The sequence below is a fragment of the Xiphias gladius genome, chromosome 7 (genome assembly GCF_016859285.1).
Source record: "Xiphias gladius isolate SHS-SW01 ecotype Sanya breed wild chromosome 7, ASM1685928v1, whole genome shotgun sequence".
NCBI classification, from domain to species: Eukaryota; Metazoa; Chordata; class Actinopteri; order Istiophoriformes; family Xiphiidae; genus Xiphias; species Xiphias gladius.
The window spans coordinates 8,080,834-8,095,345 of record NC_053406.1 but is presented as its reverse complement, the minus strand read 5'-3'; the positions used below and the strand labels follow the sequence as shown (position 1 = coordinate 8,095,345).

Here is a 14,512-nt window from a genome sequence, read left to right as displayed (position 1 = left end):
AACTTAATATCCAAACCTACTCCACACTGTCCAGTTCAGCAGCTCACTGGTTCGGGCTAGGCTAAGATACCGCGAAGCCGTTCCTGCAACTGCTATACGCCAATTCCAAAAGTCGAAATTTTTATCAGCACATTCACGGTGAAATTAGCTAATAGAAAGTTCCCGACGAAAAGCCGTGACGGGCATGTAGTCGACTCTTGTGCAAGTTGAAAATAACCCAGTTCTCTCCGCAATTGTTGTGCCGACACCTCGACACCAGCGGATATAGTTACAGATCAAGCGAGCTAGAACTACGCGTGGAACTTCCGGATTTAATTTTCAAAAATAAATCCCAATATTTCGTTTTCACGGATTATATCCACAAACGTATGCATACAGATATTCATGTCTTCACGAGAGCGCTAAAGGTGACTATTATGTCAATATTATTTGCCCCGAATCGAGTCTACATTTTTCAGTCAAACAAATAAATAATAAACTTATTCAGTTACCCCTTTATTGTGAAGGAAAAGACGACTTCCTTTTCCGGTTACTTGGCTTTGTTTGCAGTGATGTTGACAAGGCTGTGCGTGGTTCAGGTGTCCTTTCTCAATATGAGAGCGTCGCTTAACTAAAGGACAAGCCTTTGGTCCAATGAGAAGCCTGCGAGGGAGTGTCACGCTGTCAAAGGTTCAAAGTGCGCTATTTAATCCGAGCAAAGTTCACACTGAAGTGAGAAAACAGGACCGATCAGAGGGTGCTCATTTTGAATTTTATGTATTCTGAGCAAAAGACATAAATGCGACAGCATCAATGACAAGATGTCACATTTCACTAAACCTTTGAAGGACAAAATTAAACATACTGCGGTACTATAGCTTCTGAGACTATTTTGGTTAGTGAATTAATTGTGTAGGTATTTAAATCTCTGACAGTAACTGCTAGAATCAATAAACTGTTCCCCTGTGTGTGTGTGTGTGTGTGTGTGTGTGTGTGTGTGTGTGTGCGTGTGTGTGTTTATGTGTTTAAAAGCATGTGCCTTGTTGCTTTATTTTCACAGCAGTGTGCAAAAGGGGAGTTTGTAAACATCAATTGTCTTGCCATGTTCAGGATTTTCAGCAAACAGTATTTTGTCATCCGCTTTTTGTTCCTCAAAAACAATGATCTGCAAGAGAACGTAAAAGAGTAACTTAGTACGTACATAAACTGCCACAGATTGTCTAAAGAAAAATAGAAAGCAGGGGCAAATTTGACCTCAACTACACACCATTATATTCCAACATGGGTTTACCTGATTCTCTCCACTTCTGAGCCAGGGTGCTGGGAGGTAAAGGGAATGCTGAGGACCGATGAACCAGTGGCGTCCAAGGTTCTGCCCATTGATAAACACAACTCCTTTACCCCAACCCTGTGGATGGATGCACTGGTATGATCAATAAAATGACAATGTGCAATGTGTGTTTACAAACTGCAGGATTAACAACATTTTCAAGGCATCAGAATGCAGCCTTTGAAATATATATTTTTATCAGTTAGAGCTCCAATTTCCTAGTGATTTCTGAGCTTTAGTCAGTTTAGCAGGCTCTTATCCTGTCTATGGTGCATGACACTTTTATTAAACATGCATGCAGAGTGTTGTATTAAAATTAATTTGAGATATTAGAAACGGTACATTAATATTACAGCAATTCCCAGTTCTAATATATGAAGTTTGAAATATAGTTGTTTTACTCACGGGCAGTCTCAAGAAGGTGTCTCTGGGAAGCCCATCCACATAGAGTCTGGCCTGGAGAAACCCTGGAAGGGAGGGCGACTTGAAGTCAGACTTCCAATAATCTGAATTTATTAACCTGAAACAAGATCAAACAATCATTTGAAACACTCAATGTAATGATGTGAAACTAAAATCAATTTGGACATTATGTGGTGAGAAAAATTTGGCAAACCATGAAACCAAGTGAAATGTAGACAGGTGGAAAAAAATCGATCGTGGGTTACTCTTATTGTCATTAATTTGAGACGTTTATTAAGCAGCAAAATATTTCATTTTTTTATATATATAAGTGTTCTAATGAAGGAGGTGGTACATTAATATGTTCTGTCTTGAGTACTTGAGTTTATGATTCCCTACAATTTACAGTTTACAATTTTGCATATCCTGTGCTGCAAATACAAAAGTGCATTCAGATATGCAAGGTCAAGGTTAACGATACCTGTTTATAAGCAGAGTGAGCAAGCTGATTTTTGAGCAAAGTATAAAGTATTTTAGTATTTTAGCATTTGAATCTGCCCTTTGATTTACAACAAGGATCTGTCTGTTAGTGTCCATGAAGAGGTGTAGTAGTGTGGCCATTTTCAAAGCATCAAAAATGAAATTTGGTTAACTAACCTTTTCATAAAGCTTGGCTTCATATCTAAACAGAAGATGGTAAATCCTCTCAGAGGGGCGTGATTCAGCAGAATATCTCCCACAATTCCTGTCATACAACATGAGGCAAAAATTTGAAATGTAAACATACAGTCCTAGCAGACAAAACACTGTATGCAGGCACAAGCTTTTTGTTGTGCTCTGTCCTACATACAGTAGGTATTGCATGAGTGTGGTGTAACACAAAACACAAAAAAAGCAAGAAGAAAGTGTAAACAGTCGCATTGATTTGACTTGTTTGAGTAGACTGAATAGATTTTTCAGTGTCCAAGCAACATTATCTGAGCTGTTATGATACATCTTTGGTTTGAACACTGATGTAATGCTCACCTCTGTAGTATACATAAGAAACGCACAAACGGAGCTCCTAGATTCAGATGGCTGAACCGGTGTAAAAGTAATAAACCAACATAAGGCACAGAACATGACAGTGCTGAGTGAGGGTAGAATACCTTTGCGCTGCTCATCCAGAGCTTTCCCGTAGCTCACTCTTCCACAGTTCTCCACAAGTAAACTCAACATCCTCTCTCCCTTTAATGCACAAAACATTCGAGTCATGTGGAAAGGTACTCAGCAAAGAAAACTGATCATAATGAGACCTTCCATTGTTTCTCTGCTTGATTGAGAACAACATTTTGTGGTAAACGCCTCTAAATCCTGTTTGAGCATAATTAAATGCTCCAAAATTGACATATGCTGGATAACTCAGAAAACCTCTGAAAAACAGTAAAATAATGAATTCCCTTCAAAGATAAAGTTTAAAGATCTTAATAAAAAAAACATTTCTGGGATGATTTAGACATTAGGGGCCTTGTACTTAACTGTAATCCTAAATCTGAGCATAATTTAAAAATGTATGTGTTTCAGGGGCCATAGGACAAGGGCTAAAGGGAGGATGGCATGTTTAGATAAGAACAGACAGAAAAAACAGTCAGTACCTCTCCATCGGGGAGTGTCAGCTCCTGAGTCTTGTAGTCCAAACTACCAACACATTGCCTGTCCACAAAAACCTAGAAAAACATCAAAAGTCACAATGACAGGATTATGTATAACCACATTGTGTAACCTCCGGCAAAATATTTCAAAACTATAGTATGCATGTTCAATAAGTGTGTCTGTCTCTGGGTTGATCTGTACGTCCTCACCAGCGCTCTATCTCTGATGTTGTTCCTGGAGTTGAGGGTTCCTCTACTGCTGATGGTGGTTTCATACAGTGTGTAACCATATGACTGACCATTGTTATTGTTGACAGGTAGATTCTCCATGTTCACCGGCCTCTCTGACCTGTATGGCTGGAGGGAGAGTAAAACAAGCCACATATTAGGTACAGGAATCTGGCAGAACGCATTAAACACTGGACCTCTGAAAACAATGACATGAGATTGAGTCCGTATCTGTGTAATTGTAAAGGGAGGGCAAGATACAGTCACAGTTGGGGTTATTGCATTCTCACTGAATGACATTGTACAATATATGCATAAATGCATGAGGCTGTGACACACTGAAAATCTTTGTGAATAAGAGAGTTGACCAAACAGCATATGACAGATACTCCTTAAAAAAAGCGAGTGTGTTGACACCTGGATGTATGACCAAATCTGAGCTGCCAGGTGTGAGACATCTGTCTTGAGCATAAGCAGCATGCTGCTAGATCTCTAGACAAGCGGAGACACAGCAGCAGGCACACGGGCTGACAACCACAATATTCTGTCTGTCTGAGGCTCACCACATCTTACATTTCGCTGTCATCCCAGCATGGACAGTGTGGTCTAGTTGTAGCTTGGACACAACATTTCCCATCCTGTAGATTATAGAATCAACTGTCACTCCAGACAGGTGCTTGGTATCTGTAGCTTACCTTGTCGGTGAGGTGCAGGATGTCCCACAGTGACAGGTGCTGCTGGACGACAACAGGGTTGTATGCTCTCCTCCCCTGAGGAGGCGGCACTTCGGGAAGAGGCTCAGCTGGAGCACCAGTTAGAAAAAACATTTAATTAGGGCCCTATTATGGCTCAATTACTCAGGGTAATGGAGTCATCAATTGAATTGCTGGGTGTATATGGCCTCTCATAAAATTTGTCATGCTATCGATGCGTGTGGATGCTTAAAGAGAGCTTACAGTGGTACTGGCTGAATAAATTCCTTAACAGTTGATATTTTGGGGTGCAGTCTCCAGCCTCAGATAAGGGAGCGTCATAATCTGCAATGAAAACATTTACAAAAATAGTATGAAGCAATGCATTTGTTGAGGGGAGACATATTCATCGAAGAGAGAAAGAAAGATTCTTTGTTCTTTGGTCTCTGAGCTCCAGTGGCAAAAAGTGATTCCTACCAACCATAGCTAGTGACCTGAGGTCTGTAGGTGCCAAAGTCCATCGCTCCATTCATGAAGCCAAAGCTGGTTCCACCATGAAACATGTACAGATTGATGGAAACACCTCTCTCCAAGATCTCTGACACCACAGCTATCATGTCTGCCGGGGGGGAAGCCCACAAATGACTCAGTAAGTTGCATCTCATGGTATTTAATAAGTAAAGCATGTAATAATAGACAACATGAGCCAAAAAGCAATATGCAGTAGTGAAAGTGTTACTTTAAGTAAGGCAGTAATGCTCTTCTCTTTCAGTTGAAGTGTATTAGATTCTATCACTGGAAAAATGATTGTTGAAAAGTGTTTCCATACCCTCAGCATGGAACACGTGGTGATGCTCTCCCCAGACATCAAACCACCCAGACCAATACTCCATCACCATTAGAGGTTTCTGGGGCTACACAGAACAGAACACATGTCTTTGTTAAGTACATGTCTTGCTTTACAAAAAAATGTACAAAATGCAATATTTTCCCCTTTGGCTCTTAGTTGATCCTCTTACACATACAAAAGAAGAAATAACAAATAAATGTTACAGTCACTTACCTGCATCTCAGCCAAGTGCTGGATTGCACCAAATGACAGCCTCTGAAGGTTTATTGTTTTCATAACTGAAATGAGCAAGATATAATATCTTCAAATATCATACATTATCGAGGGCAAAAACAAAAAGATAAAAATGAAAAAAACAAAACAATAAAGTAAATGTTGTAATCTTTTTTTTTCTGTTTAACTCAAGGATTACTTCTGATATCTTCATTACCTCCCTCCACGCCACCATATCTCAAGCCCTCCCAGTTGTCTGAAGTCAACAGGAGCTCATTGATCCCTCTGGAATGGAGACACTGCAGTCAGGGGAGGAAGAAAATGTTACATACAAGAGGGAAGCTGAATTATCTACACTGCAATGTAATACGAACATTTTAGTGTATCAGAAAGACATTAATAAACTCACAGTCTTTATAAATTGCATGTATTTCTCATCTTTTGCATATGATCCATACTCATTCTCAACTTGCACAGCAATGACTGGGCCTCCCTCTTCAAACTTAAAAAAAACAAACAAGGAGAAATACATAATTGCCTCACCACTCATAAAATATCCCTCTATTGTTCTTGAAAAATATATAAAATAGTATGAAAACAGTAAGGTGAGCTTACCATCAGAGGTTTGATAACTGAGACAAGCTTGTCAAAGTAGAGGTTGACAGCATCTACAAATCCAGGATAAGTTGTCCTCAACTGCATGTCTTTATCCTGCAACAACCAGCTGAAAGAAGCACGAGAACAACTTTGGTGGCATACTGCTCAAACAGTATATGGCTGTGTTTTTAAGTATCGGTCCGGTAAGTGTTACCTAGGCAACCCGCCCAAGTCCCATTCAGCGCAGATATAAGGCCCAGGACACAGGATGACCAGGAGACCCATCTCTGCTGCTAAACTGACATAGGCCCTGAGAAAAGAAGAGACACCATCTGCTTCCGCTTCATTAAAATAAAATAAAAAACAACATTCTGCATGTCTTGATATAATATTTAGTAAGTCTACAAAGAGGAAGAAAAACATGAAGGAAGGCTGACCTGAGGTCCAACTGATCCTGAAAGTTGAATGTTCCTCTCTCGGGCTCATGCAGGTTCCATGGCACATATCTGAAAAAGCAAGCGAGAAAATGATTATTTGGAGCTTATAAGCAATAGTACAGTCCAGTGGCTTGTAAAAAACTTGTATTTGGGTTGTTTCTATTTCATTTTAAGGTGAACTGTTTTGTTACACATTTTGTACAAACACGTGACCTCCTCCAGTAAAAGATGAGTGAAAATCCTGCAAATGAGGCATAGTCAAGTTGCAGTGGGAGCCTACGTTGTGAGGGTATTGAGGCCACAGGCCTTCATCTTCAGCAGCCGGTCCTCCCAGTAAGCTCTGGGAACACGGAAGTAATGGATGGAGCCTCCCAGGATGCGAAAGGGCTCTCCCTCCAGCGTGAACTGAGACGAGTTGGCCCTCAGACCCTCCAAGCGGCTCATTCTCCTCACTTCAGGGTGCTCTCCAGTGGGGGAAAAACAGTTATACAAAATATAATGGAAAAAGTCAATTCTGTGAAACAGGTCGTCTAATTATATTCAAAATTGTATTTAATGTATTTGAAACATTTTACTATATGTTACTGTAATAAAGCTTTACAAACAGTAGGCTGCACCAGAAGATGAATCTGTGATATATTGTACATAGTATGAATATGTTTTGCACAAAATAAATTAACTTTAATAAAAGAACAATAAAAACACAACCTTACCAAGACTTATCATGAAAGTCCCAAATGCAGAATTATAGAAAATCCCAGTTACATCAAAAGCCCTGTCAAAGCTGCACCTTGAAGCGGCGCTTACCAGAGAGCATTTGAAAGGAGGACGGTGCTGGGAGGCCTCAAACTCTACTAACTGTGGATAAGGAAACTATTGTTGTTTCACAGCAAAAATATAATAGTGCTCTGTCTCTCTCTCCTGCTCTCCTCTGTGGCAATCAGGGAAGGGAGGCATTACATTACATTGTACACAGTACTTGGCTTTATGGTGTAGTTTGCAGCTAGTGACTAGAGTCTACTAATGCCCTCTAGTGGTTCCAAATGTTGTCAGAGCCTACAGATAAGGAACCCTATGCACCTGTGGTCATAAGTTAGTGTGAAAGCGTGAATATATGTGTGTGTGTGCATGTGTGTATCATTTTATTAATCTATTATTTGTCCTCTCTGCCCATATTTGGATATTGTCAGGGTTCTTATTTTTGTCTGCCTCTGAAAGCATCTCAATAAATTTTATGATTATTAATAAGATAAGAAAAAGTCAAAACCAAGATTAAGAGCACTGCAAAAAATCCCAAGAGCTTCTTTTAGGACATGCAACTACATTTTCTAATACAATAGTAATCAGACACGAGTCTCCATCATGGAGAGGGCTCAAACAACTTCACAGATTTTAATACAGACTGTATTTCTTCAAGTTGTTCTCATGTTTATGACATTTTTTGGGAGAGAAATATTCAGTAATGTCAACACCTATACAAAAATCTATTTGCAAATACAGTATAAAGCTGAAAAGGCCCTTGCACAACTAAGGGACTCTTGGTGTATGCTTTTTGGAGTTATTTCAGTGTGTTCAAACTTATGTTTTTTACTCCGTTGTTGACATTGGCTTTTCCTTGTTTTTAATCATAAAATTAAGCAGATGTAAGTCAAATAATATAAAAGCGGTAGAGCTGAAATGAATAGCTGATTAATCGATTAGTCAATTGGCAGAAAAATAATTGGAAACTATTTTGATGAACTATTACTCTGTTTTTCAAGCAAAAATATCTCATTGTCTCATTCATAAGCATTTGCTGTTTTTGTTCGTCGTAAGTAATAGCAAACTGATTCCCTTTGGGCTTTGGATTGTTGACTGGACAAACTATTAGTTGATTAATTGAGAAAATCAATCAACGGATCAATGGATTAATCGAGAATGAAAATAACTGTTAGTTGCAGCCCCAAAAAAAGTTGATCTCCAAATGTAACATACTGTACATGGGCACAGTTAATAAGTCCAAGGATGGACTGTAATTCTGCAGATTGTCAGGTCTGGAAGTGAGGGAGTTTATACCCTTATTCTGTGCATCTAATCTGGTTTAGACACTGTAGTTAACATAGGTAAATGTTGCAGTTCCAATAGGCAAAGTCAGAAATTAAACATATTGTTAAAAACAGAATTAGGAGCAGGGAGTATTTTAGGGATGTGCACAGAAGAAAAATGACAGACCAAAGGTTGAGAATAGGACACACTGTACAAGAATAAGTGTCATTTTGTGGAAATGTGATAGATGCAACCTAAAGGAGATGTGGGTCATGCTGTATTCTATTAATTTGCCCAAATATGCAAGAGAGAAACAGACGCTAAAAAGGAGCGACTTGGGGAATGCATTGTAAAAGAAAGTCCTTCATACGTTCGTTAAATTTGTGGAGAATATTTTTGGCAGTGGTTTTCCTTGCTGGAAGCAACTGATTTTTTTTTTTTTGAATAAGAAGTAGGGGCCGTGTTGACAGTCTTCTGCCTTTTTTTTTTCTTTTTTAAGCAGACGGTCCCTAAACACGGAGAGTAGTGCAGTGCAGTCGCGTATCTGACACTTTTATACAACTAGCCACCTCTGAAATATAGCGGCTACATCAGCCACCACAACAGTTGAATCCCGGAAGTACGAATATCCTGCCGATTAGTGAACATGGGGTGGCTCAGCTGCATTTTTGACAGGTTTTGGCGACCCCGGATTTGCATGTGTGACAGACTGGTTTTTCAGTGACAGGACTGTGGTCGCTCAAACCGGACTGGAGAGAGAGGAAGGAAGGTTTCCAAAGGGGGACTGTTGATATGAAACTGAAGTCGTGCTGTAGTCGCCAATGGAAAGCTCGTCGGTGTTTGGCGTCCGTCTGTCCCTGAAGCAACGATATTTCCTCCTGCTTTGCGTCGCCGTCGGAGCCATAATTGCCTACCAGTCCACGAGGTAAGGCAGACTCTCAACTGGACCGCCGTCCCTCGGTGCGGCTCGCATGAGGGACGGATTTCTGGATGAATTCACCGCCCACCGAAACTTGAAACGTTAACAGCAAGTTAGTTACGTTCAAGCCCATGGCCGCCTGCCTTATGCCCGCACGTATTTGCCTGGTTATATTACTGTCTAGATTCAGCAGTTAGCACTCAGCTCTACTGCAAGGAAACCAGCCGAGGTACCCGTGACCTTTCCCCTGGCTCACCTGCTGGCCTGTGCACGTTGAACGCGACCAAAGTTCAAGCACTCGTCAGTGCGTTAGACTCCAGTTCGTCTGCCTCTGAGGTGCGTCTCATCTCGGCGCGTCAGTCTCAGTTCACATCTTTTCCTTCAGCAAGGACGAGATCCTGTCAAGGGATGACGAGGGGAGTTCTGTGACATGATGGGGCCTATAGGTACACGGGAAAATCTGCCACGATTGAACCAGGGCGAGCTGACCAAGCACACGTTTTGAGCAGAAGGCTCACACCTACCGCTGTTCCCAGGTTGAGCCTATCCTGCTTATTTGATTACATTCAAGTGCGGTGATAACACACGAGAGACACACCCAGCATAACAGCTACCTTTTGCCGGCATACTTTCATAAAGGAGATTTCTGAGGTGCAACTGGGCTTGAGTATTTTGCTCAAAGGGGAATATTTGCTTCGTATCAGGAAAAATATGTCTCAAACGTCTTCATAGCCTTTATCCCAGATGCACAAATTCAACGCGTTCTTTTTCAGTTGTGGATTGTTTTTTGCCCCTCAGGAATCACCCTGAAACAAGGAGAATGAGCCGCTTGGAGGGTCTGAGGGCCAACTCGTCTCAGTTCACTCTGGAGAGAAAACCCTTCCGCATCCTGGGAGGCTCCATCCATTACTTCCGTGTCCCCAGAGCTTACTGGGAGGACCGGCTGCTGAAGATGAAGGCCTGCGGCCTCAATACCCTCACAACGTAGGCTCCCACTGCAACTCGCAGCTGGTTGAATGTACTAAGCCCCAAAGCACCAGAATGAACAGTGTCAGCTTTTTGTTTTAGTAAGGCAAAGTAGAGCAGAAAAAAATCGTAAGATTTGTAAGAAAACATAAGGATATTAAAATACAAAAACACACAGAAAAAATGTATTTTATATGTCCTTTTCAGATATGTGCCGTGGAACCTGCATGAGCCTGAGCGAGGGGTGTTCAACTTTGAGGATCAGCTGGATCTAGAGTAAGGATTGATGGAGGGAAGACTTGCGGGGAACTCAGAGACTCTGTTTGAGAGCAGGCGAACTCCTGCAGATGGCACTGTAGCACTGCAAAATGCCTTAGCTTTCCACAGTCTTGAATCATTTGATACTACCAGGAAGGTGTACATTTACCCTCAGGAAATGTTTTTGAGTAATTAGTTGTGCACTATCAGGGTCAGTGATTGGTGATTTATTGATTGCGATGGATGTGGCTGGTCAAACGTGTTGTTTGCTGGCAAGTCTAGTGCAGTAATTGGACATTGTATCGGAAATTCTGTGATCTGAAAATAATAAATGGTGTGAAATATTTTAGGATGAATCATATATCGTTTGCCATTTGCTTTACTTAACATTTTGAATTGAAAATTATTATCTGTCTGTGCTTTATACCTGCTGTGGTAAATATTTTAAATTGATTATACAGATAATAAATAGACCCTCAGGAGAGCACCTTCTGCACATTTTGTGTCCTTCTCTCAGAGCGTACCTCCACCTTGCAGCCAGCATGGGCCTCTGGGTGATTCTGCGTCCAGGGCCCTACATCTGTGCCGAGTGGGATTTAGGGGGACTGCCCAGGTATCGTATCTGCCTCACAGCCATACTAACATTGTAATGCATTATTTTAAAATAGCCGGAGGAGTGCTGAATTAATCCTTTAAATTGGCTTGGAAATGAATTGTTCGGTCAGGTAATCTGTTAGTGAGCGGTGTCTTTGCTGTAGGCTAAAAACATTGTCTTGGAAATAATTCATAGTTTAGTTATGTGAATTATTTCAAGTGTGCTGTCATCTGTCATATATGGCCAGTTTCAACAGATGTGTTGCTACTTACCGTACAACAAGGGGATTTGTCTTTGCAAGATTGGAGTTTTACATATATTACACAAAGACAGCGTGGCTTTACATACAGAATAAGACACATTATTGATAGAGGATATACATCATATATATTTAACACCACTGTTACTCAGATGAAAGCCACTGATCATTTACCAGACTTTTCGTGAGGTACTAGAGAGAATCATAATTACACCTGACAGGCACATCTCCCTGAAATGAATTCATTTAGCTCTGTAATCAAAATAGATTCAGACAGATAATGGGGGCAAAAGTTGGAGGGAAAAAGACATGAAGTAGGTATTTCTGGAGTAGTTTTGCCTTTAGGCAATGTGCGGTTGAGGTAATATTTATTTGATAATCATCAAAACAGTGTTTCGAGGGGCATGCAGTGAAGCATGACTTCCTCGGCACCGCATTTTATGATAGTCATGCTTAGGTTGGTGTGATAATCTCTGATAGTTAAAAACCTGAAGAGAGTTCACTGCACAGCACTTTTTGAGGAACTGGTTTGATATGTTGCTTTTTGGACATTTTAAAGGTTTTGTTGTGATTTCTTTTCAGTTGGCTGCTACAGGATCAAAACATGAAACTGAGAACAACCTACCAAGGGTTCACTGATGCAGTCAACGCGTTCTTCGATCACCTAATCAAGAAAGTTGTTCCGCACCAGGTACTTTTCATTTGAGCACTATCACAATGGACCGAAAAGTAATTGGACTGAGGCACAAACTTTAAGAAACACAGATGCTAATAACAAACAAACAGAAATTTGATGACAATACATCAAAATAGAAAAGCCATTTCATTTAAACTTTCTGAGTTTTTTTTAGTTACGTGCATACAGTTTTCTGTTGATTCATATATTCAGCAAATGTCAGAATTCATGCAGTTAAAAAAGGAATCCAAATCCCACCAAGATAAAAATGTTTACGGTAGAATGTTTGTACCTACAATAATGTTTTTGTTCTTTATGCAATATTTTTCTTACCACCTCCTAAAATATTGTGCAAAAACTAGCTGCTGCTGACCATATGGTAACCATTGTTAGCAGTACAACGCACCATACGCACTTGAACTGTTCAACTTGTGACTTCTCAGCCATATTTTCATTGTATCAGCTCCATGCATCAGCTCTGATTTCCATTTCACAGTGTTTTTCAAAGTCAGTTGTACTGAGGGTAGGTAGGAATGGTCCAGCACTGGTGCCGAGCTCTAATATGTGTCCTCTATTTACTGGCTAATTAATGCACAGTACTCTGAGGGTGGCCCAATTATCGCAGTTCAAGTGGAGAATGAATATGGCTCCTATGCTAAGGATAAAGAATACATGCCTTTCATCAAAGAGGTAAGAAACAGATTTTTGAATTATTTCAATAATAACTGGTAGCTTTTAGATGAGAATGTATGAATACACTAATTTACTTTGTTCTCCTTACTGTCCTTTACTGACTCACTCACCTTTTAACTCCGTTTCAATAAAATGTAACAATTATATTTCAGAAAGATCCTTCAGTGTTTGTTTTTTTTTAGTTGCCTCCATAATCCCCTTTCCCTCCAGGCATTATTGTCAAGGGGCATCACAGAGCTGCTGCTGACCTCAGACAACAAGGAAGGACTAAAGCTTGGAGGAGTGAAAGGAGGTATTGTCGGATAGGCTGACAGACAAACAAGCCTGTGCATGCATACACTCACACACACACACACATATTCAATATGGTGGTTTGTGTGTAGTGTTTTCACACACAAAGATGTCTGAGCCAAGGGTGGCCCAGTGTCAGGCAGCTGCAGCTCACAACCACATTCGACACACAAAGGTTTCTGTGTACTGTAGTACCAAAAAGTTGCCCCTTTTGATTGTACACTGGCATAAATGTTGTGGTGCCAGAAAAGAAATTCTTACTCATTTTCTGTTCCCCTGAAAGTATAGTGTCTTAATGCACATACATTAACAACCATTGTTTTAAATCCACAAGCATCTGTATTTATCATCACTGCAAACAATGTATTCATCATTCACATGATTACGGGGCAGGCTCCACCCGGTTATGTTTTATTTTTATAATAAACCTTCCTCTGGGAAATCATATAATGTTTAAATGTGTCTCTGAAGTCATTTTTATAAATGGTACATATTTCTTGCATGTTATTTGCATGTTAAATACACAGCAATGTGCGCAGTTGAAGTTCACTGCCATATGTAGAAGCTTACATTACAGCCTTCTAACTTGTGTATGCAATAATTACTAGTAACTAGTAATAGTTCTTTAAAGACAAGTACAGAAGCACCTAAGTGTTAGAGTAGCTTCCATAACGTTTTAGCTAGCCAACAAAGAACCTCTGAAGTAAGGAATGTTTTTCCATTTGTTTTTACTGATGTAACTTTGATGTTTGTAACTTTTTGTGTTTGTTTTTTAGTTGCCTCCATAATCCCCTTTCCCTCCAGGCATTATTGTCAAGGGGCATCACAGAGCTGCTGCTGACCTCAGACAACAAGGAAGGACTAAAGCTTGGAGGAGTGAAAGGAGGTATTGTCGGATAGGCTGACAGACAAACAAGCCTGTGCATGCATACACTCACACACACACACACATATTCAATATGGTGGTTTGTGTGTAGTGTTTTCACACACAAAGATGTCTGAGCCAAGGGTGGCCCAGTGTCAGGCAGCTGCAGCTCACAACCACATTCGACACACAAAGGTTTCTGTGTACTGTAGTACCAAAAAGTTGCCCCTTTTGATTGTACACTGGCATAAATGTTGTGGTGCCAGAAAAGAAATTCTTACTCATTTTCTGTTCCCCTGAAAGTATAGTGTCTTAATGCACATACATTAACAACCATTGTTTTAAATCCACAAGCATCTGTATTTATCATCACTGAAAACAATGTATTCATCATTCACATGATTACGGGGCAGGCTCCACCCGGTTATGTTTTATTTTTATAATAAACCTTCCTCTGGGAAATCATATAATGTTTAAATGTGTCTCTGAAGTCATTTTTATAAATTGTACATATTTCTTGCATGTTATTTGCATGTTAAATACACAGCAATGTGCACAGTTCAAGTTCACTGCCACATGTAGAAGCTTACATTACAGCCTTCTAAC

General features: G+C 40.2%; 2 protein-coding genes across 9 annotated transcripts in view; one reads left to right on the top strand and one right to left on the bottom strand.

The window, feature by feature from the left end:
* Window positions 1–818: 818 nt before the first annotated feature.
* On the bottom strand, window positions 819–9,660 carry LOC120791952 (beta-galactosidase-1-like protein 2). 3 transcript variants are annotated; one of them, XM_040130861.1, is made up of 19 exons: window positions 9,560–9,660; window positions 6,640–6,823; window positions 6,360–6,428; window positions 6,137–6,232; window positions 5,941–6,049; window positions 5,735–5,827; window positions 5,543–5,624; window positions 5,326–5,390; window positions 5,092–5,176; window positions 4,744–4,881; window positions 4,527–4,607; window positions 4,266–4,372; window positions 3,553–3,699; window positions 3,346–3,417; window positions 2,860–2,938; window positions 2,369–2,456; window positions 1,715–1,829; window positions 1,271–1,387; window positions 819–1,144 (listed from the first exon to the last, which is right to left on the bottom strand). In XM_040130861.1, the coding sequence occupies exons 2-19, from the start codon at window positions 6,801–6,803 to the stop codon at window positions 1,034–1,036; spliced, it is 1,818 nt and encodes a 605-aa protein (XP_039986795.1). In that variant the 5' UTR covers window positions 6,804–6,823; window positions 9,560–9,660; the 3' UTR covers window positions 819–1,033. The 3 variants fall into 3 exon arrangements, with proteins under 3 accessions (XP_039986795.1, XP_039986796.1, XP_039986797.1); XM_040130862.1 differs by having other exon boundaries at window positions 6,640–6,811; XM_040130863.1 differs by lacking the exon at window positions 819–1,144 and having other exon boundaries at window positions 1,275–1,387; window positions 1,715–1,776.
* Window positions 8,888–14,512, top strand: part of LOC120791951 (beta-galactosidase-1-like protein 2) — a 20,101-nt gene continuing 14,476 nt past the window's right edge. For 2 of the 6 annotated variants that reach the window (XM_040130854.1, XM_040130860.1), the window contains exons 1-7: window positions 8,888–9,309; window positions 10,102–10,287; window positions 10,477–10,545; window positions 11,045–11,140; window positions 11,964–12,072; window positions 12,655–12,747; window positions 12,961–13,042. In XM_040130854.1, coding sequence (XP_039986788.1) covers window positions 9,206–9,309; window positions 10,102–10,287; window positions 10,477–10,545; window positions 11,045–11,140; window positions 11,964–12,072; window positions 12,655–12,747; window positions 12,961–13,042 — 739 coding nt within the window. In that variant the 5' untranslated portion in view covers window positions 8,888–9,205. The other 4 variants (XM_040130858.1, XM_040130857.1, XM_040130855.1 and 1 more) reach the window with 4 other exon arrangements.